The following is a 23,651-nucleotide window of genomic DNA, read 5'->3' as shown; positions in this document are numbered from 1 at the left end:
TAATCAATTATATAATGCTAAGTTTTTTGTTTTTTTTTTTTAAATTTTTAAATTTAAGTGTACTTGACTTACAATATTGTGTCAGTTTTAGGTGTGCAGAAAAGTGATTCAGTTATATGTATATATATATTTTCAGATTATTTTCCATTATAGGTTATTACAAGGTATGCAATATTGTTCCCTGTGTTAGACAGTAAATCCTTGTTGCTTATCTATTTTACGTGTAGTAGTTTGTATCTATTAATCCCATACTCCTAATTTACCCCTCCCTCACCTTTCCTCTTAGGTAATCATAAGTTTGTTTTCTATGTATGTGAGTCTGTTTCTGTTTTGTATATAGATTCATTTGTATTATTGTTTACATCCCACATATAAGTGATCTCATATTTGTCTTTTTTCTTTTTTTTCTTTTTCTTTTTTTTGCGGTACGCGGGCCTCTCACTGTTGTAGCCTCTCCCATTGCGGAGCACAGGCTCCAGACGCGCAGGCTCAGCGGCCATGGTTCACGGGCCCAGCCGCTCCGCGGCATGTGGGATCTTCCCGGACCCGGGCACGAACCCGCGTCCGCTGCAGCGGCAGGCAGACTCTCAACCACTGTGCCACCAGGGAAGCCCTATCACCCAGTTTTATGTCACCATTATTATTATTCCAGAGAAAATTATGAGATAGAAGGAATAGTAATGCCCTGAATTGCAATTATTTTTCTAGATTCTGATTTTTCGACTGATCACTTTGAGGTGACCACAAAATAGAATTTATGAGGAAGAAATACAGTGGATTCTTACAGTTGCACGGTACAGCTTGAGTTTTACTGGATCTACCCGAGGGGGTTATTTCCCAGAAGCACCAGAAACACCTTGCTATAGCCCAATGTGGGACCTCAGAACTTGAGGATAAGAGTCATGGAAGAATTTCTTTCAAAACACATTTCTATTGCTAATGATGCAGAGTACATCTGCTGAAAGATTTGGAACCAGTATATTGCTGTTAATTTGCCTTTTGTTTGTCCTCCACTGATAAATAATCTGTCCCCATGTTTTAAACCACATTTAGAGGGTTTACCTACATCTTTTATGGCAAATATTTCTCAGTTCATTGAAAAAAAAAATAAAACCATTGTATCACATGAGAAGGAGAAAATATTTTCTTTCCCCCTTTCATTAAAAAAAAACCAACCCCAAACATAACAATGAATAATGAAAGGAAAACAAACGAAGCCATTCCATTCCATGGAGGAGGGGCAGAGTAGCTGCAGGGGACAGCTGCAGCGCGTCTGGCGTCCCAATTCTTTCCTTTCTCATCACTTTATTACTTACTGGACCAAGAATGTAGACAATTTCAGCTACGGTTGTTATGCATTTTAGTTTTTCAACTTAATTCTGTGTGGTGCTCATTTGCCTTCTGCACTGAGTCCTAAGCCCACAGGGTCACTTCAGTGTGTTGCATGGAACCACACAAACAGGGGTCTCTTAGTCCTCTCCCAGCTCCACCCCTTCCCACGAGGCCCTTGAAATTTGGAAGGACTCACTGTCTTAGTCAGCCTGGGCTGCTACAGCACACTACCATAGACTGGATGGCTCAAACAACAGACATTTCTCACGGTTCTGGAGGCTGGAAGTCCAAGATCAAGGTGTCAGAAGATTCAGTGTCTGGTGGAAGCCCACTTCCTAGTTTGTAAACGGTCCCCTTCTTGCTGTATACTATCACGGTGGAGAGAGACAGAGCACGCTGGTCTCTTCATTTTCTTATAAGGGCACTAACCCCATCATGGGGGCTCTGCCCTCATGACCTCATCCAAATCTAATTACCGCCATCACAGTGGGGGTTAGTGCTTCAATGTAGATTTTGGGGGTGACACAAACATTCAGTCTGTAGCACTCACACCATGCTTTTCTGAGTGTTTGTCAAAATCATCAAACCCTTCATGCCTCTTTCAAGCATTAGACCTCTGGTTTTAGTTGGGTACCAGTTGACTGCATGCTCATACACTGTCACTGTGTCACCTTCAGTAAGATGCAATCAACTGTTTATGTCCCCTCCTAAATCCATATGTTGAAATCCCAATCCCCACTGTGATGGTATTTGGAAGTAAGTCATTTGGGAGGTAATTAAGTTTAGATGAGGTCATAAGTGTGGGGTCCCCATGATGAGATTAGTGTCTGTAAAATATAGGGGCCAGAGAGATTGCTCCTCTCTCTAGGAGCAAGCCCAGGAAAGGCCTTGAGAGCACACAGTGAGCAGGCAGCCATCCACAAGCCAGGAAGACAGGCCTCACCAAAAACCAACCATGGTGGCACTTTGATCTTGGACTTCCCGTCTCTGGAACTGTGAGAAATAAATGTGTGTTGGTTGAGCCACCCAGTCTACAGCATTTTTTAATAGCAGCTTGAGCTGACTGGGACACAAGATGACTTCAATTCTACTAAACTGAAAAGGCACAGGAAGGAAGAAATAATGAATGTGGTGATTCCTAGAGGGGTGCTTGATTCATTTTTGAAAACATGTTTTTAAACTTGCACAAACAAACCCTTACGAGGGAATATTTTTCATCATAATATTGACTGTTACATATAGATCTGAAAAAATTGATTTTGTTTTAGAGTACAACCACAATTTTCCCCAAATCCTCCTTCAAACCATCGCTTTTTTCTTTTTTACAAATTTTCATAGCTCTTGAGTTTCCTGCTATGTACTATATTTACATAAAAGAATTTTACTTTTCAGGCAGACACTTAAAAGTGGGCAGGTTTTAAAAACATTTTCAGTGTTCTGTTTATATGAAAAAAGTGTGAATCAGCAGCATATTTCACAGCGTTTATTAATAGTTTTAAATAAAAATTTAAAAATATTACTTATCTCTTTCAGCACTGTAGGGAATCTAACAACATAACTACACAGAGGTTCATTAAAAGTAGAATCACTATGTAGAATTCTGTATCCCAGCAAACGATCCACCTTTCTTTCTAAGAAAGTTATGTGTTTTCTAGAATTTTGATAAACAATGCATTTATTTCACTGCTAGAAATTGTGCCTAATGTAGCTGAGATTTCTGCATGGTAACAAAGCTTTGTTCAGGCTTCATGAGCTCCTTTTGGTCTTGGGGCAACAGTGGTATATTTATTAATACAGGACATCATATCCCATTAAGTCAGCCATTCATCCTCGCTAACGAAACGTGATCTGCCACCCCTATGGATTAAGTGGTGTCAAGTCATCCAAGAATGTTCACCAAAGACATGCTTATTAAATTTATCTAGAACTCTCACCCAAACTAGTGCTGCATTTTATGCAAATGGGAAAACTGAGATTCTGTCCTGAATTGATACTTAGTGCATTGTGTGCTAGGAAGAGAATTTTCATCAGGATCTCTTGGGGGCGTGTGTTAAAACCGCATGTTTCCTGCCTCCAACCCCAGAATTTCTGACATAGTGGGAATGGACCTGGAAGGGATGCAGAAATCTAGTTTCACAAAAACCCTGGGCGCTTCTGATGTCATTGATTCCCTTTGAGGAACGTGTTGTAGTTGCATTGGGTCCCATACGTAGCTCAGAAACCACACAGCAAGAAACTGTTCTGAGCAAGATGGGCAAAGGCAAAACCCTGAAGTCACAGAACTTTGCTCTGTTTTCAATTAATTTTCTCTCTCTCCAGGCACTTTAGGTGGTCTCACTGTTGGGTTTCCACGGTAAGGCGCTGTTGGCTTACAAAGCTCGACGTATATTTTTTTCATTCTTTTCTCCCTATTCTCCACCCTACGTTAAACCTCAATGTTGTGAGGGTCATGCTTAAAATGACAGCCAGATGTCTGATTAGCTATGCATGCTAAGGGGTTATGACTGTCAACTTTTAATGTGTGGTTCTCCTATGCATATGTTCCTTAGTAAATAGTCTAGAAAGTCAGGACATTTGCCACAAGGGAGAATTCTCAAATACTAAACTTCTACATGTCCTGGCAGTACAGCAGGGGCAGTGATTTTGGTCTGCTTGCCTTGTTTCTCGGCAAGTTCCTTGTAAAATCAACTCCGTTCCTAAGAATGTACAGGATTTCCTTTGCAGATTTATGAAGAAGTTGAAGAGGACAAGACTGACCACAAAAAGCATTGGGAGTGCCAAATTCCTGTCTTCCAGCTTTACTGGTTGGTGCTGATAGGATGAAACTGGAAAAAAATTGGCTAACATAACCCAAATTCACTTGACCCTGATATAATCCTAACTTGAATCATAAAGCCAGTATAAGAGTTTGCAGTGAGAAATACCTCTTTTCAGAGGGAGGTTGTTCAACCCACAGAGGAGGGACCCAGTATCAACCGTAGGAATTTGGAATCAGAAATCACTTGTGCTGTTTTCCCAGTGACCCCGCTCTAACCCTCCTGGAGGCCAGAGCCTTGCATCTTAATGGTCTGGCAGAGGAGCAGAGGATGCAAGGAGGGGGATGAGGGAGCCCAGGACAAATCTGGCCTGATGAAGAGAAATAGCTCTGGGTTCTGAATCTGGTCCTACTAGTCATTAAGCTGTGTGACCTTGGGCAAGTTATACAAACTCTTTAGCCTCTGTTTACTATCTGTGAAATGGGAAGTACACTGACACCTACTAAATATTCAGTTCATAATTCTATTATTATCATATTAAAATTATTATCAGCCTTTTCGGAAAATGTCAGAAAGCTAAATCTGATGTTGATGTATTATATATCAGCCTCTTAGCAGGAGTCGAAGTAGAAAGAGTGGGAGAATTTTGGTTATACAAGATACAGGGGTAAAAAAGAGAGACAGATTAAGTATCAATGTACCAAACTTTCCATTTTAGCATTTAGGATGGAACAGGAACTGGCTCCCCCTTTCTGGAAACTTACATTTATATGTCCATTCCGGAGAAGTCTTGCAGAAAGTGTGATGAACACTGTCAGGGACACACAGAGCATGGCAAAGCTCAGGCACAGGTCTAAGGCTTGAAGTGTCAGGTGGTACTCTTCATAGTGTGGTGGGTCTACACAAACTGATGGGAATTTTGCATATGGAAAAGGAAAGGCAACTGCATAACCAAGGTAATTGGTCCCTGCAGTCCACCAAAATGAGTAGAAGCAATACGGGCCAAGGAGAGCAGATGCCAAGGCTACAGTAAAATGAAGTGGACATCCCAGGATGCTCAGAACCACAAAGGTGAAACTAGCTTCCCACTGAAAATAAAGCAGAAACAAATTGTTACTTGGGGAACTAGATTTTTCAGAAGCTTCTCAGCAACATGTGGAAAGAAAGAGATGCTGGCTATTAATCTTTCCTACTGGGAAATGAAGGAGAAGTGGGTTACAACCGTCTCTTTAGGCCCTTTTGCCTTCCTCTTGAACTTTCACTATGGGAGAATAACATATCAACCCACTGGAGCAAAAATGAAATCAATTCCACTCAACACATTTATTGACTTACCTCCTATCATGTGTTGAGAACCAGTCCGGGTGGGAAGACAAAGATGAGTGAACAGAACCCCTGCCTTACCCTAGGACCTTGTTATTCAGAGTGTGGTCTATGGTCCAGGAGCACTAAATATCCCCTGGGAACTTATTAGAGATGTAGAATCTCAGGCTTCACTCAGATCTACTGAATCAAAATCTTCATTTTAACCAGATCCCCGGGTGATTCACACATATATTAAAGTTTGAGCAGCCCTGCTGTAGCCATGGGAAGAGGAGCTATAATCAAATCAAGGTAGTCTTTCTGTACCTTGGGATTTACTTGGCTCTACACTGTTGAAATGCAAGATATCACAGACTTTTCATTCTTTTTTTTTTTTTTTTTTTTGCGGTACACGGGCCTCTCACTGTTGTGGCCTCTCCCGTTGTGGAGCACAGGCTCTGGACGCGCAGGCGCAGCGGCCATGGCTCACGGGCCCAGCCGCTGCGCGGCATGTGGAATCTTCCCGGACCGGGGCACGAACCCGTGTCCCCTGCATCGGCAGGCGGACTCTCAACCACTGCGCCACCAGGGAAGCCCCTTTTCATCCTTTTTTAGGGGAAGAGGTAACAGGGAGATTGGAAGGAGATACCAAATTGAGACTTGAAAATACATGATTAAAAACAGAGGATCCTATAGATCCACTTTTTCAGAATGAAATTCAGGAAGACTAACACGGATTCTGTCCTCCCCAAACTACACTTCTTAAATACAGTAATCACAGGAACTGGTAGAAAATGTTTGGAGCAGGTATCAGATAAAAATTATGCATTTAAAACAACGTTTATGACTGAAATCCATCATAGTAAGGCATCTATTAGATAGGATTCAATTATAATCAGAAATCATTCTCTGTGTTCCATCCTGAACTAGTAGAGATTTGACCTTCAAACTTTCTCTGCCAACCTACTCGATGTCTATACATTTACCAGGTGTCTCTCGGTCCACTCTTTGTGAGCCAACAGTAGAAGTATACCAGTCATGATGGCCTGTGAAAGGAAAATGGAAAAACAACATCCCGTGAGAGAAGGTACCTCTGGAAAGAGTTCAGTTTGCTTCACGGTTTGACGACTTTATAGTAAACCAGAAGGAATAGCAAATGGCTAAATGGATTTATGGCTCTGATCACCTCCTCATCCGTGATGACAATGAGGAAAAGAAGCCATCAGTGTCACAGAGACATGATTCACACAAGCTCATTTTTTTGATTTTCTATGTTGCCGTTGCCATCACAATTATAACCTTTGCTACTGTTAAGATGTCACTGCAATGAAAGCTTGGCTTTAAAACCCTTGCCGTATGTTTTATTTTGGTTAATTGTCTATTGTTCATCTTTTTCCAAATGGCTAAATTTACAAATGGGAGGAACTGAAAAGGAAACGTGTCACAGAACCGCACCCACCCTCAAACCCTCCCGGCAGCGGTATATCTTTTACTCTTTGCTTTTTTTGAGATTCTGCGGGCCTCAGCCTGCCGGTGATCCCTGTCTCTCAAATAACAAAGATTATCATTAGAATGAATGCATGATGGGGCATTTATTGTTCTGGGGGCAGTGGTGTCCAGCTTTTCAAAAGAGAGTTCTTCATAGTCTCCGTTGAAGAAAAAGCCCCCAAATGCAGAATGAAAATAGTTCCACAAAGGAGGGAATGGTGTCACCAGAACTGAGCAATAGATAAGCAGAAAAAAATTCTGGGCTCATCTTCGCTTTGGCACCGGGTCTGATGGAGACCTATGTAATCAGTGTCTGGAAATTGCTTATTCCCAGCCCATAAATCATTTGTTCCTGGTCAAGGAATGTTTTGAGGTTGGGAGAGAAAACCAGGAAGAGATGTGCCTGAAGTAAGATATAGAATGAGGACAGGTTTAAAAAGAGTTACAATTTAGGGTTTTGACAGAGAAATAAACACGACTGTATGTATAGTATCAACAGGGGAAAAAAATCGGAGCTTTAACCAATATGGTTTTGTGGGATGTTGCTTTTTGTAGCTCCAGGTCTGGCATATTTATTGTTTTGAGACCTAGCTTTTCATTTTCCTGGCATATTCTATTTTGAATATTGGATTTAGAGAATCTGAGAGCGAGGGGAAAAAAGCACGCACATGTACACTCACACAAAACTCGTGTAGCTAAGCCTGATGTTCCAGACTTTGGCATCGCCATACCATAAAACTCCCATGGATAAAAACAGAACCATCTGCAATCGAAAGAGGTTGCCTTGATTCTGCAAGAGGAAAGTTTCCAAGGGACCCTATGGAGGTTGAGCCAGCATAAACAGTACAACAAAACAGGAGAATTATTAACAGCAACTGTAGCACTGATGCTAAGCCTGGGGCTAGTCTGCTTTCAGAGGCAAAGCGCTCAATTGACACGTCACTCCTCTGTGTGAGAGAAACACTAAAGCAAACGAGATAAAAAGCAAAGGAGATGTCTCTGCTGGTTGAAGTCCAAGTAGATAGCTGACATTATCAGATGCTTAGAGTCCAGGCTGCCTTAACTACTTTGGCACAAACTGTTTCTTTCCTTTCAAAAGTTGAAAAATCCTGCCGAATTGCAGTTGCCTGTTATTTCTGTTGTAGCTGCCAGCTTCAATTTTGCTTTGTTTACACAAAACTTTGAAAAAGATCTTTCATGGGGGAAGCTGGTGTATGCATGCCGTTCAGTAACTTGTTAAATCCACCCTGAGGACTGCGGCTCAGGAGCCAAGCACACCCATCTTTCCTGGTGCCCGGCCGTGTGTGGGAGGTGGAGTGCGGGTATTCCCCCAAGAGTCACAGGCTTTCCTTTTTCTTCTTTCCATTGTTTAAAAAAATTTATTTTTAGACAGGGAAGGGGAATAGAATAAAAAAGGAAGAGATTTGGGACTTGTCTGGTGGTCCAGTGGTTAAGGCTCTGCGCTTCCAGTGCAGGGGGCATGGGTTTGATCCCTGGTCGGGGAACTAAGATCCCACATGCTGTGCCACGCAGCCAAAAGATTTTTTAAAAAAGGAAGAGATCTGAGGGAAGAGAAGTCAAGTGGGAAAAGGAAATGTGGGAGGGTCTGAGAGGTGAAGAGTTGGGTAGAGAGGGGCGGTCAGGTTGTGAGGAAGGGCGGAAAGGAGGCCATGCCTGGGGAGGGTGGGAGTGCAGCTGGAGGCCCAGCCCTGCCCTCTCCACCCTCAGCTCTTCTTGACAGGCTGTGGACTTGCTCTGTGGGGACAGTTCCAAGGACATTACTTGGGTTTTGCAAAAGTTGCTGCTAACATTCTGCATGCTAATTGTGACCCCTCCCACTAAATCTTTAAATGGCCCCAGTAAGGATGCAGTTCCCAGAAGCAGATGAATTGAAGGAAGCAGAGAGCTTCACAACAGAAATAGAAACTTTTAGAGAAATCATTATAACATGGGCTAATTTATTCACTTACGGACATCTATTTTGGGTCTACTGGGAACAAGGGATGTGATAGGCACGATGCCGATGGAATAATGATAATAACGTTTAACTTTTATTGAGCACTTATTCTATGCCGGGCACTCTAGCAAATGCTTTACATGTGTTAATTCATTTAATCTTCATAATGAATGACCCTAGGATGTAGATCGTCTCCTATTTTTAAAATGAGGCAGAGAGAAGCCGAATAAGGTAAGCAAGCTCACCAAGCAATAATTATACAAATAATGGCCCCAACTCTCAACGGAATCTATAGTCCAGGTGTGAAAGGACTGAAGGCACTGTGGGGGAAATATGACTCAAAGCAGGTTTGAAGGATGGATGTGACGTCAGTGAGAGATGCAGAGGGAAGGGCAGTCTGGGCAGCCATGGGAGAGTTGGTTCCTGGCAGAGAGGAGTAGGAAATCAGGCTTGAAAGCCACGTGAGGTCAGGGTGTGGAGGGCCTCAAAATCCAGGCTAATATATCTGAACTCGGTTTGCACAATGAAGCAACACTAAAGATATTTGAAGACGGGGCTAGACCGGTACAGCAGAGGTTTAGAAAGATGGGCCTGTTATTGCATGCTTGCTGCATTGGCCTAGAGGTCTCTGTAGGACCTTGGTCTTCAAGCTTTTTTTTTTTTTTTAACCTTTACCCATAGTAAGAAATATATTTTGTAACACGGCCAAAAGTTACGAATATTTTTACATCTAACCAAAATAACAATAACTTTATTATGTGTGATACACTGTAGAATTCTCTATTATATTCCGTTCCATTCTGTCCCATCCTATTCTGTTCTATTCTATTCATATTCTATATGTTTAAATGCTAGCTACCCAACAGGTTGATTTTATAACCCATTAATGTATAGATCCCCACAGGTTGGTTCTAAAAGTTTCAAGGCATAAAACCTGAGTGGGGCAGGAAGTGGTAAGGAGGTGGGCAGGGGTTGCATAGTGAGAACGAAGAAGAAAAAATGCATAGGGATTTGCCTCGTAGGAAAAATAAAAGTTGGCAATGGATTGGATGTGGTGGGGCGGGAGTGGGGCTGAAATGGGCTGGTTTTGGGCATTGCTGCCCTAAGCACTGTCCTAAGGACCAGTAGCATCTCCTCCCTTGGGAACCTGTCAGACATGTAGAATCTCAGCTTCACCCTAGACTCACTGAATCAGAGCCTGCATTTTAAGATGCCCAGGTGATTTACATGCACATTTCAGTTTGAGAAACACTAGTCTAGAGGAAAGGATTGAGTCAAAAGTCACTCCAGGGTTTGAAATTGGGTTCAAAGACTGGGAAGTCAGGAGAAGGCATAATTGCTTTTGGTGGTAAGACGATTGCATTTTTGGACCAGTTAAGCTTCAAGAAGCTTAGGATATCTAAGTGGAAAATGGACCATCAGCTGATTGGAAATCGCAGGACTGTTGATGCTATAAGAGACTTGAGCATTGGTGCAATCAAGTCCCTTCTCTAATAAACGAGGAAACTGGAGCTTGCATGGGTGAGTCCAGCCCTACCTTTCTCCTAAGTTCCTGTCTCCAGGCAGGGCTCTGGGTACAGCGCTGCTGCTCACCGTTGGCCAAGTCCCTGGATCCTAGTCCCGTTTTTTAACTCAGTGCACTTCAGTCTGTTCATCAGAGCTTGATCTACAGGCCAGGTTTTCCAGGATTAAAGTAGAGCTCAGTCCTTAAGGCTCAGTGATCTCCTTGCTACATACTTTCTAGCAGCTGATGACTTTCAATAATCTGGTTCAGATTTCTAGGAAAACAGCTTCTCATGTGTCTGTAAGAATTGAGCTAGGAGAGTCTGAGGAGGAATATTTGTGAAGAATTTAGAAAAAGCTTTGAAAGAAAGGCACCGGACAAACACAAAGTATGGGTCACTTCTAAAATCTATCTCTTCCAATCTCAAAAGAGATACGGAGTCATTTTCAAAAGGAAATATGTTTGAAATGTACATATTATCTTTCTACCAGAGGAAGATACACTTTGCAGGCAAGTTGAGAAGTGATTGGCAGGGAAGGTTGTGGGATGGGTCAGAGACCTTTGAAGTTGACCCTAATCAGACAGAGCTATGGTTCACTACCAAACTGACTAGGAAAAAAATCATGTTGTTCCAAATTTAGACATTATTGAAAGAGGGAGCATTCTTATTGCTTTCCTTCTGGTGAGGATTTTTTCCTGTTTTAGTGTAAATACCAGCTTGACCTTTATTCTTTGCCACCTAATTAGAGCTCAACTGTATAAGGAATTCTGTACTGTCAGAATGGAGAGCATGGCATTCACCACTCATTCGACAATATGTATCAAGCAATATTTAGCACGAATACCTAGCATGTCACTTACTCCCTTTCAAGTGCTGGAGATATAGCAATGAACAAAATAGAAAAAAAAAATCCTGCCTTTGTACAATCTACATTTGGGGGGAAAGGACAAACAAACAGATAATAAGTCAGTCAATTATGTTGTATATTAGATGGTGTTACGGGGCGGGGGGAAAAGTAGAGTCAGGGATGAGAGATTGAGAATGCCATTTGCGGGGGAGGTCTGCAATTTTAAATAGGGTAATGAGGGAAGGCATCAGTGAGAAAGTGACATTTGATCCAAGAATTGAAGAAAGTTAGGGAACAAGCTGTATGTGAGAAAAGGCTTCAGGCAGAGAACTGGCAGTGCAAAGGCCCTGAGACAGAAACATACCTGGCCATGTTTGAAAACAAGGAGCCAGTGTGATGGGAAAGAAAATAGCTAAGGGTAGAGTGGTTGGAGATGAGGTCAGGATGTAATGTGATACGGAACTCAGCAGGTCATCAGGGAACAGAATGGGAGAGTGAGGCAGGTGGCAAGGGATTAGGAACAAAGGGTTTGGACAGAGAGTAGGGCATAAATGAAAGGCATCGTATTAACTAGCATTTGTGTAGGGCTTTAAAATTGGCAAAGCTCTTTATTATGCAGTCTTTGAGCAAATTGTGTTCATTCTCTTTGAGCCTCTTATGGTTAGACAGTTTCACATGGGCTCTCTTTACCTGTGAAATTCCCCATTCTACAGGTAAAGGCAATGAGGAATTGGTTGAATGAGGGCCCTGCTCTTGACTACATACCAAGAATGTTAAAGTCAGGATTTGAACAGAGGCTCACCTCTCCAAATCCTAACTCTCTGACTCTACTTCCCCATGCTTCACCCTCAAAAAATCAAAAAGCCACCAATTAGCTATGTGCTAGAGATTTGTCATGTCATTTCTCTGGGTCTGATTGGTCAAGCAGATGTTTGGTGTAGAATAAGCATATACTCAGTAATCTGTGAACCTAATGAAATCACCAATATCTGTTGACTATATTATGATAGACCCTGCAGGGATAGGCAAAGAATTATAAGAAAGGGACACAGGATTGAGCTATAACCATGGTTTTGTTAAAGTTTGGGCCAGTTGTAAAGTCAGGATTTTTACAAAGTTAACTAGAATAGAAAATATCAGAATTCACATAGAAGGTTAAGTATTGTTTTGCGAAACATATGTTATATAAATCTAGTTACATGTATATTTCAGTATCTCTCTTTTTACCTTGAGAGAAATATATAGATGTATTTATGTACATTCCAGGTCCTGATGTAAAATATTTTTCTTACTCTGGGTCACTAACAAAAAAGTTTGGTAGTCATTTATATAAATGCCATCCCTGCATTCTAGTAGGTGTTTAATAAACATTTCCTTGAATGTGTGGTTTGGGGTAGTTGTTGGGGGAAAGAGGAAAAGTTCAAGACTTGGGTGGCGGTGTAAAAGAAAACATAAATAAAAAAAAGAAAAATACCATCAAATCGTTTCCATGTTCAGTTCCATGCTCCCACCATCCCACTTTCCTCCATCTGCACACCATCATTAAACCCCACTAGACCAAATTCCTTTAATATCGAGATCTTGTTTTATTCTCCATTGTAACTCAAGCATGTAGTAGGCTACCAGTACATATTTATTTATTAAGTAAATTAAAATTATATTTCCTAGGGTCTTGCATTTAGATGACATCTCTGTTAAGTTTGATTTTTTTAAAAACATAAAATATTGCCCCTCCTGAGAGTGGCTACATTTTAAGAGAAAACTCCACACGATCAAAAAGCTTCAAAATCAAATTGTCTAGTCTCCAATAGTGAATGTCAGGCATCCCAGGAAACAACGAGAGAAGGATTTGTTGGATGTTTGGGCCTTTGTAACCCCTCTTCGATCATGCCTCCATGGCAGCCACCTACTCCCAAGACTACATGTGTTGGTTTCTTTGACCTAGGGAGCTGAGGTACCAGTGTCATCATTCACCTGTGGTGACCATTCAACGGGCAGACATTGAGCAGTTACTTAGTACCCACGTGTATTTGACACATGCAAATTTGGCAACATGTGAAGTTAGCAAAGCCCATCACTCAACTTCTTCACTTATTTTCAGTTTAAGCAGTTGTGTTCAAAGAAAAAGATGGGAGAACTAAGATTTGGGGCTTCTAAACCTTTCGGTCACATAAACACACCTCGGTGTTTCTAATAAAAGCATTAGTCTGAAAATTATTTTACTTTGTTCTTCATTTAAAAATTATTTTTCATGGTTCATATTTTTTTCTACATTCAAATTTCGAAAGATAGATTCCGATTTCTCAGAACGTCCAGGTAAAGAAGATTAAAATAAAATAATTTTTGAAGAATTTCTCGAACAGCATTTTCACTATAGTATACCTGATATGTTGTAGATATGATTAAATGATATTAAGAAAACCTTATATTTAAAAGATAACTAATAGAAATCAATGTTCTAAGGTAAAATCTGATTTTCTGTAGAATTTTGATGTCTTCATATTGTTGGAAAACTTTAAAGGGACATGTTATTCTGGTCCCTCCTTCCCTCCCTCTTTCCTTTATTCTCTCAACATATGTAATAAAAATATTTTCTTACCAAAGCTCCATTCCAGATGGGACAAGCAATCCAGACACTCCATCCTGTGAACCAAAGCTTGTAGGAAAAGACTGGGAAGAAAGCAATAACTCCAGAGAATACACTGAGAGCCCCCAGAGTAATGAGAATCCAGCCAGCAGTCTTGTATAAGCCTTGCATTTTCCTCTGTGACTTGGGTCCTGGGTCTCAAAGATGTTTTGTTACCAAAACATGAGAGTATGTCAAGCCTCAATAAACAGAAGTTTCTTAGAGACAGTAGCCATGACACATGTGGACTGCTGATCTACTCGGAAACAAGATTATATTTGTTTTCAGTGAAATAATAATAAAATGTAGTGATATAATCCTTGACATAAATTTGACATAATAAATTATAATACTAGTTTTTCTCAGAGAGAGAAATCATTCCTCGTGTTGGGCTACCGCCTTCATTCCCTTCATTCTGCTCTGTCTTGGGGAGTGACCACTTCCTGGCTTAATCAGATTCAAAGGCTTGCTGACTGAGCTAATTGTTTCTCAACTCAACCTGCCTGGTGGTTCCAGCATAAAGCCAACATCCTTTGTGCACAATAGACCTACATTCCCAGCACAATTTCCCACAAAACAAAGTAAAAATAAGCACTCTGATCACTTTTCATTACATTTAATTTCAGTAATTTAAAGCAAAAGCAAGACCTCTTCCCCGCTTCAAAGTTCAATTCTACTACAATTATTTTTAAATTTTTGATACAGATTTATCCCCAAATAGGCACAAGCTTCATTATGGACTTCTGCATTGTTTTCACTAAACCAGCTTCAGCTCAGTTAATTTATTATTAATTCAATTATCGAGTAAAGGGCAAAGATGGAAATGTATGCAGTTGTAAAATAAACTTTGAGGAATCATTCATTAGTTGACTAAAATACTGATCTCCATTCTAGAATCGTAATTCAAAATTTAGATGGTGGGCTCACGTACACTGAAGCAATCGCAGAAGTTCATCTCTTAGTTTCTCATGCATTTGAGAAAGTGGTGTGTATTTGCTTTTGACTCAGAGGACATGTTTGACTGTCCTTCCAAGATAACATCTGGAAAACACAGACAACTTTCTGAAGCGATCTGATTAAATTTCTATGCAATATTAATACCTTTTTTCCCCTTAAATAAAATTAAGAAAAATAATTTTATGGATGGAAAGGTAGTGGTTTAGAACATGGATTTTGGAGTCAGACACAGCTAGGATCCTGTTCTGGTTCCACTCTCTACCAGGTATGTGTCCTTGGGCAAAGGCAAGTTGCTTAGCTTTTCTAGGGCTGTTTCTTCATATGGGAGATGGGAATAAAGTTAGTGTTTATGTCACCAGGGGGTGACTGTTAGCATTAAATGAGCCAATACATGTAAAATCCTTAGCGCTGGGCTCCGAATAGCAAAGATGCTTGGGAAGCTACCTGTTATTTTGTTGGGACATTGCATCTTTGGAGTTCTTTCAGTATGGGACAAAGGCACAGTCTTCACTGTTTCTCTTATCCATCGTCTTATAGACATTAGGTTTGGTAAAAGCTGGTAAAAGCTTCCAAAGGACCCTCCCATGTACGGTGAGGAGTGAAGCTTCTCTCTGACTCTCCGCCATTTCCTCTCTGTCTTACTGTCTTTAATCACCTTTCCACAGTGTGACCCAGATTTTGAAGAAGTTGCATTCCTGGATATACAGAATTCAGGAAACCAGCTCGGGCTTTCTGCTATAGTTGTTATTTTCCATCTCCTCTTAACATTGTGGGAGTGTAGTCTCTGATATTTTTTTCCCCCAATGCCACTAGGTAAGTTCCACAAGCGCAGAGGGCTTGTACGTCTTATAAATCCCCTTGATGTATGACACGTCCAACACCTAGAAACATGTCTAGCCCAAAGTAGATACTTAGGACACACTTGTCAAATTAATTAACGAATACATTCAACTTCCCAGCTTTGCATTTGGGGCCCCATGGGTTAGCCATCTGGATCTGTGCGTGGGCACCACGGTCAGTGTGTACTAATGTCAGTGTGTTCCCTTGTTACAGAGGCAAGCCTTCTGGACTGAAGAAAGACGTGCTTGTGTTAGTATTTGGTTTGAGCTGTTTTGACTTTTTCCTTTACTTTTTATCTCAAGGTTATAGCTACATGGTATGTCAATATACTGCGGGTCAGATCACTCTCTCCCGTTTGCATGTTTGGAAAATAAAGACTGTTGAAATACTCATGTTAAACAGTACAAAGATGTCAAACAAAGGGAATATGTTTTGTTTTAATCTGGGGGGGGGGATTTTTTTGGTGTTTGTGACACTGTAACACTAACCCTGACTCTGTCACTGTGACCTGTAAACCTGAATTTATTAGTGATTAGGAAAGTCGTCGCCACTTATTATAACAAAAGAAGGGACAGAGGGAGAACTAGGGATTTCTCTGTGTGTTTTCCCTGCTGTAGGAAATCTTTCCACACTGATTTCATTAACGCAAGAAGACTTTCAGGAAGGGCAGCTACCGGCAAAGAAGAGAAAATGTAATTCTGCCCCTGGCCCGGGCTTCCTCTCAGCTCGGCCACATCTCCTGTTCCCAGTGTCTGGCAGCCAGGGAGGCTCACAGGGTCCCTGCCCCTCCAGGGCCCCTCCCTCCCATTTGGCACTAACTTACTGGAAGGCCAGTCTGTAATCCCTGGTGGAGGTGGTGTTTGTCAAGGTCTTTGCAGGCTGCTTTGCAGATCCTTCCTTCCCCCTCACCAGCTTGGCACAGGGAAGAATGGTAGAAGTTCTACCAAACTCTTCAATCCAGCTTTGCCACTGGAAAAAAACCCCAAAAAGTCCCCAACAAACTGACATTTTGATTCCAACACTCACCCACCCACCCCCTGCAAAAAAAGAAAGAAAAGGAAATGTACTCTGGACCCCCAGATAGATGGGATAACGTCAGTGATGCTGAGAGGGAGAAGCTGATTTGGACATTCTCCACCTCTCTAGATACACTCCTTCACATGTGAGCCCTAGGAATAACAGCTCTGTGTGTGCTCAAGTCTTAGGGTTTTTTTTAAAGTAAGTTTCAAAGCCACAGAAGGGGTTCCATTTTGCCAAGATAAAAGAAAATGGAGCTCTAAACAAGAGATGGAAAGAAAATGCTTTATCTCCCCAGGAGCTTCAGGTGACTACCTTCATTTGTTTGCACATTAGAGAGGTAGCTCCTCTAGCAGAAAGAGCATGGGCTTTGGCATCAGAGAGACCTGGGTTCCAGCCTCTTACACTGTTAGTGGGAATGTAAACTGGTGCAGCCACTTTGGAAACAGTGTGGAGGTTCCTCAAAAAACTAAAAATAGAGTTGCCAGATGATCCAGCAATCCCACTCCTGGGCATATACCCAGGCAAAGCTATAATTTGAAAAGATACATGCACCCCTATGTTCATAGCAGCACTATTTACAATAGCCAAGACTCGGAAACAACCTAAGTGTCCATCGACAGAGGAATGGATAAAGAAGACATGGTACATATATACAATGAAATATTACTCAGCTACAAAAAAAAGAATAAAATAATGCCATTTGCAGCAACATAGATGGACCTAGAGATTATCATACTAAGCGAAGTAAGCCAGAAAGAGAAAGACAAATACCATATGATATCATTTATATGTGGAATCTAAAATACAACACAAATGAACATATGGATGAAACAGAAACAGACACACAGACATAGAGAACAGACTTGTGGTTGCCAAGGGGGAGAGGAGGTGGGGGAGGCATGGTTTGGGAGTTTGGGATTAGCAGATGCAAACTATTATATATAGGATGGATAAACAACAAGGTCCTACTATACAGCACAGGGAACTATATTCAATATCCTGTGATAAACCATAACAGAAAAGAATATCTATCTATCTATCTATGTATCTATCTATCTATCTATCTGAATCACTTTGCTGTACAGCAGAAGTTAACACAACATTGTAAATCAACTATATTTCAATTAAAAAAAAAAAAGACCTGGGTTCTGTACTGAGGATTCCAACTGATATATACAAAAAGGAATGAAAGGGCTTCCCTGGTGGCGCAGTGGTTGAGAGTCTGCCTGCCGATGCAGGGGACATGGGTTCGTGCCCCGGTCTGGGAAGATCCCGCATGCCGCGGGGCGGCTGGGCCCGCGAGCCATGGCCACTGAGCCTGAGCATCCGGAGCCTGTGCTCCGCAACGGGAGAGGCCACAACGGTGAGAGGCCCGCGTACCGAGAAAAAAAAAAAAAAAAAAGGAATGAAAAAATTAGAAAATTAATACCCTGCTAACCTCAGTGCAGCAACTGATTCAAGCACAATGGATACCTTTACAATGGAAAATATCTTAACCAGGATAAAGGTTAAGTCACCATCTTAACCAAGTGATCAAACTTTAAGTCACCAACAACAGGGCAAACCGACCTCACCGCCTCCTGATATGATGCATTGCCTCCTGATATGATACCATTACCTGTGTAGCACTTCTGGTAAAAATGTATAGCTTGAATCTAATCACAAAGTTACAGTCAAACTCAGATTACTGGGACATTTTACAAAGCACTAGCCTGGACTCTTCAAAACTGTCCATGTCATGAAAGATAATAAAAAAGTTACTGGGACAATTGGGGAAATATAAACCTGGAGTTTCTATTAGATAACACTAGTGCATCAACGTTAAGTGTCTTGGGAGTATGAATGGCATTACAGTTACGTGAGAGAACGTCCAATTGGTGACTAGGTACGTTAGTGTTCTTTATGCTTTCTTCCAGCCTTTCTGTAGGTTCGAAAATTTCAAATTAAAAGGTGGGAGAACAAAAGGGAAAAAAGAAAAGATCTGTGGCTTTAGTAATGTGCAAAAAATGAAAGGCCTAACTTTTACTCAGACATCCAGCCATGCGGCTCAATAATCCTTGAGAGTATTGACGGATGTAGATCACAGTGTAAGGAATGCCCCTTCAACACCAAGACGAACCTGTCTTCCTAGCATAGGAACGATGGACAGATGTGTTTGATTATACCGTGAAGACACAGCCCGCATGCAGACACACTAATGGGTATCTTTCATATACTTTTTTGTCTTTCCAAATATTCCAGGTTCTTAACTGGATTAAAAACATTTCCAGTGCTCATTCATAATGCACACTTCCCTCTGCTTTTGACTAGCTGTTCGGCTTCAACTTTGAGTGAACCCTCCCTTCTCATAATGGCTTGGGGTTTAAGGAGACCAAAGTTCAATTTTTATCATCCCTAACTGGGAATTGTCAAATTTAAAGGCTTTCAATCTGCAAGATGTTTGGATCTAAATAGAGATTTGTGCCTCAACGTGTACTTACCTAATTCAGATTTTATCTGCCTTTTTGTATATCTGACCCTCAGATGTGTTTTGAAATCATCTGGAATTTATCAGAATTTTCTTCTGTTTTCGCAAAGAAAAACAACTCAAGTGTGTCACCGGCAAACTTGTGCAGCTTGCTGTCGGTTGGCTCTCCCAAGCCCTGCAGCTGGAAGGAAGTGGTCTTACTGGCAGACTTGACAAGCCAGGCAGCCTCCCACAGGCTACTGTGGAGATGTCTGTCTCTTAGGAAGGCTGCTCCTATCTTGTTTTATCATGGAGATAGAGAAGCCACAGATAGAATCGATTGTGACAGCGGCAGTGATTGATTGGTGCTTTGGCCACCGAGGAGAGGGGAAGAAACTAAGAAAACAGGAAGAGAGAAAACAGTGGGGGTGTCTGGGGAAGAGAGGTGGGGAAAAGACGGAGAGGAGAGAAGGACAACAAGAGAGAAGTCAGAACACAGAGGAAAACATTCCCGAGGCCAAAACCAGCTTCTTGCGTCACCCTCAGATCCAGAGCCTGGGTTTGGACAGAGTTGACTCCGGGACAGAGGAGTGATGGGAGCCATGGGCCGTCCGTGTACATTTTACAAAAGTGGTTTGTAGGGAGGACAAAAGGGAAATAAATAGAGGGAAAGGGCAAAAAAAGCAGAAGGAGAAAGAAGCTGCTCTAAGTATCCGGAAGTATTCTCAGATTATGCTTGTTTTTAAAGTTGCTTTTAGGGACAAAGTTTTAAGTCCTCTTAAATGGTAAATGTATATTCATTTAGATCCTTCTCTTAGCATTTTTGAAAGAGGAAAGGACCAAATTGTTCTGTGAGAAACGAAACACACTTTTTGATCCAATTATACCCATGTGAAAGGCAAAAGGGAGGGAGGAACAGTGAGGATGAGTTCACTAAAGCCCTCTATGGGTGTCTTCATTATTCCCATTTTACAGATGGCAAAACTGAGGTTCTTGGGTGTTAAACAACAAGTGTGACCCAGCTAATTAGTGTCAAATCCTGGTTTGGAACTTAGGCATACTTGACTCTGACGTTTGTAATTTTTTTTTTTTTTTGTAATTTTTGCTTTTCTCTAGTAGATCAGTATACAGGTGTACCACATCTTTTAAAGCACATACGTACATCTGAAAATTGAACCATGAAGTACCAAAGCATATAGGGCTGTACTCAAGCCAAGGGCATAATGGGAATGGAGACGCTGCTGCAGATGCACAAAGGAGACGTTATTAGAACTGCTGATTCTACTCTCAGTTACAAAAAACAAAAACAAGATAAAAAAACCGAACAAAGAGATTCCTTGCTATTTCTTTTTTAAAAATTAGAACAAAGAGGGAACTAAAACCAAAGTTTCATTTCTGTGTATTGATGTGAAAATCCCAGAATTCCTATCTAGAGCGTTGCTGTGGTTAGTTTTCCATTCTGCAGTGCTTCATGACGGGGCTCTTGCCCTTGATGTGGAGATAGACTGGGATGGTTGCTGTATGGAATGTTCCTGAACATCTGCTTGAGGGGGTGTGGGCTAAAACAAATGAATATTATGAGGAGCAGCCTGGTGTAGTAGACAGAGACCAGGGCTGTGTGACCTTGAGTAAATCAAAACCTCATAATCTTGGTGTCCTTCTCAGTAACATGTGGAGGTTAGACTAGATAATTTCTAAGACTCCTTCCATAGCTAAGATTCCATGGCTTAAAATAAATCCCAAAGAAGCAAAAGTACCTAAGTGGCCAAAATGCCTGTCCTTAAGAAGTCTGTATCACTAAGAATGTTATCTCCTTGAGGACTGGAAACTTCCAACTAGATCCCCCTCTATCTGGTACAAACAATGGGCATGTAATAAACACTGCATGCTGTGTACTGACTGGCTAATTGGATTCTTGCTGGACAGATTTCCCCCAGAATTCCTCCAAGGAGGCCTCACTTTGACCCTCGCGGCACACAAATAACCAGTAACTGGGAGCCAACATCCACCAGCTGGATAATTAAAAGACTCCAAGTAACAAACCGGTGATCTCAGCCCAGCTCTGGTGACTGTGTCATAAAATAATGAAAACTTGTCAACAAACACAGCAGAGGCTAAGGAGGGCAAGGATTGAGGGAACATAAAACCTAATCACTCTTCTTTCCCAGCTTCTTGAAAAGGGATGAAAAGCTGGGAGGGAACTGGTAACAAACATCTCAGGCATGGAGTTCCTGGCGGAAGAGATGAGAATTTAACGAGGATCCGGATGTGGCAGAAAACTCAAAGGCAAATCCCCATTCACTGGCCAAGAGTCACTAGATAGGGTGAGCCTCTCTCAACTAGTTTCTGATTGGTCAGGAACCAAAGTCCCTACTCTGTTTTCCAAGCAACAGTTAAAACATCAGCAGCCTCAATTTTCTATATATTTTAAAATACAGGAAAGCAACATGAGCTAAGCATGGTACAGACAACGGATTCACTCCTTCACTTCATCAAGCTCTCTGCTCAAAGGGCCCCTCATCACAGGCCATCCCTCACCAATCTGTTTCTCCATCTCTTTTCTGAGCTTACTTATGACTACCTGATTTATTCTCCCTAGCTTCCTGGCTTACTTGTTTACTGTGTATCTTCCCAGCTAGAATGAAAGCTCTGTGAAGCCAGTACTTTGTTTTGTTCACTGCTGCATCCCAGAGCCATGAGCAATGCCTGGCCCACAGGAGATGTTTAGAAAGTACTGATGAATGAATGAATGAATGAATGAATTTATGAAGTCACTGCTTATCACAATCGCTAGTTTATCCAGACCATTTGCTGTGAAAGCTAGCTCCTGAGGCCTTCACGTAAAAAGATTTAATTTCTTGGTACCTTAAATCTCTCCTGTTCTCCATGAAAATCCACACAGAAACACAAGGAAAATCTTCTGGGTTAGCTCACCCAGCTGTGAGACTGCACTGTGACACTTCTGCATTGTAGGTAGGTATATGGGAGAGGCACTCTGAAGTCACCCACTCTGGGATTCTTTTGGCCTGGCTGAACCAGCACGTGACATACTGCCCATGACCCTGTGTTAAACAGAGGAAGACACAAGGTCACAGACTAACGGCCTGAGTCCAGCAAGAACTTCCGCCTCTGAGAGAAAGCTCTTGTGTGTACTTCTTTAATCCACTGATGATGCCAACTTTTAAATTGGTTCATGTTCACAGTGATCTATCTAACATAGTGATTTTATAGATCTCTGCATATTCAAAGGCTTTATCTATTTCTTTATCTGACCACTTTCCATAGATAAAAAGTATTTTCTCCTAATCTGTAGAAAAATGAAATAACAAAGACATAGCAAACTTTCACTTGGGAGAATCTGGCTACGCAAACTTATGCTTCTATTGTATTTTCATACAGATGATATTGTGATCTTTTCTGAGATAGGGTAACTAATAAACTAAGTGCATCCTTATGACATAAGGAGTTGGGTAGCATAGTAGAAACATGACCTACCATTAGCAGATGATGGTATCATTTTTGTATACAAAGGCCCACACTTTCCTTTTTCAACAGTACAGATATCCTGCCCTAGTTATTTATTTATTTATTTTTTAAAGAGGAGAAAGGTAATTTCTTGAAACTTCTGCATAGCATTGTCCCAGTACATAAACCCTTCTAGTTCTTCCTCACTATCCACAGAAAGCTAATAGACATAAAAGATAAAAGCTAGGCTTAAGCAACCCTCCTTTATCTAATGGACAAGTTCACTAAGAAGAATGTGGGGCAATGAGAATGAAAAGTACATGGTAATAACCCAACTGGAGGATCACAGACAGAGTCTAAAAGAACCTTAGAGATCCGCTGGTCCATGCCTGTCATTTCACAGAATAATTCCATGGTTAAAATACCAAGATAAAGAGCCATCCAATTGCAACATTAACCTTAAATTTAAAAAGCCAGTTGTGACCGATGATCTTTCTGCTATATCTGCGTTTAGCACTAGGTGTTGCTCTACTGCTATTTATAGACCAGCTTTTCTTTGATACGCAGCAGGAATTGAACCTCCTAATTTGAGTTCCATTCTGCAAATGCTGTTTCTAAGATTATGCTCTGCTACTATATTATATGTTATGTTGAACAAGCTTCATTTAAATGACGTAGGTATAGCATACTGAATCTACTGAAACAGCCACTCTGGAAAAAAGTGATCAATACATGCCAGGGAAAGGCTATTCCAAAGCTAACTTTTTCAAATTGTCCTAATTCAAATATTTACTTAAACTCTGTTTTTATATTGTGTGCAATACAAGGGGAATGACATTGTTAGCTGTGTGTTTCCTGGAACTGACCATCTGCTACAAGGCCACAGATAAAGTTTGTTTATAGAAAAACAAAATATGAAAAAAAAGTTTACCACTGTTCTATTTGAGGTTTAATACTCCCACACATACTAAGTGGGAGAAAGGACAACTTTCTAGAATATTTCTTTCTCCGTGACAACAGAGGACAGAAATACTTTAACCCCCTCTAGTGACAGATGAATCATTACATAGATTAGTTCAGTTGTTCAGAGTTGAATGATAATACCACAAG

General features: G+C 41.2%; 1 protein-coding gene across 1 annotated transcript; it reads right to left on the bottom strand.

Moving 5' to 3' along the window:
- Positions 1-2,800: 2,800 nt before the first annotated feature.
- Positions 2,801-16,559, bottom strand: TMEM212 (transmembrane protein 212). Its single transcript, XM_067737233.1, has 4 exons — positions 16,434-16,559; positions 13,787-14,854; positions 6,377-6,436; positions 2,801-5,176 (listed from the first exon to the last, which is right to left on the bottom strand). The coding sequence occupies exons 2-4, from the start codon at positions 13,943-13,945 to the stop codon at positions 4,781-4,783; spliced, it is 615 nt and encodes a 204-aa protein (XP_067593334.1). The 5' UTR covers positions 13,946-14,854; positions 16,434-16,559; the 3' UTR covers positions 2,801-4,780.
- Between the last annotated feature and the right edge of the window lie 7,092 nt (positions 16,560-23,651).

This window comes from Pseudorca crassidens, chromosome 5 (assembly GCF_039906515.1).
Source record: "Pseudorca crassidens isolate mPseCra1 chromosome 5, mPseCra1.hap1, whole genome shotgun sequence".
Classification (NCBI taxonomy): domain Eukaryota; kingdom Metazoa; phylum Chordata; class Mammalia; order Artiodactyla; family Delphinidae; genus Pseudorca; species Pseudorca crassidens.
The sequence above is the reverse complement of the archived record's forward strand: the minus strand, read 5'-3'. Positions and strand labels throughout refer to the sequence as shown.

Coding starts and splice junctions, on each gene's coding strand:
- TMEM212 (XM_067737233.1), bottom strand. CDS start 13,945: ATGCAAGGCTTATACAAGACTGCTGGCTGGATTCTCATTACTCTGGGG. Junction 6,437..13,786: donor CCATCTGGAATGGAGCTTTG/GTAAGAAAATAT, acceptor TTCCTTTCACAG/GCCATCATGACTGGTATACT. Junction 5,177..6,376: donor AGTGGACCGAGAGACACCTG/GTAAATGTATAG, acceptor CTTTATTTTCAG/TGGGAAGCTAGTTTCACCTT.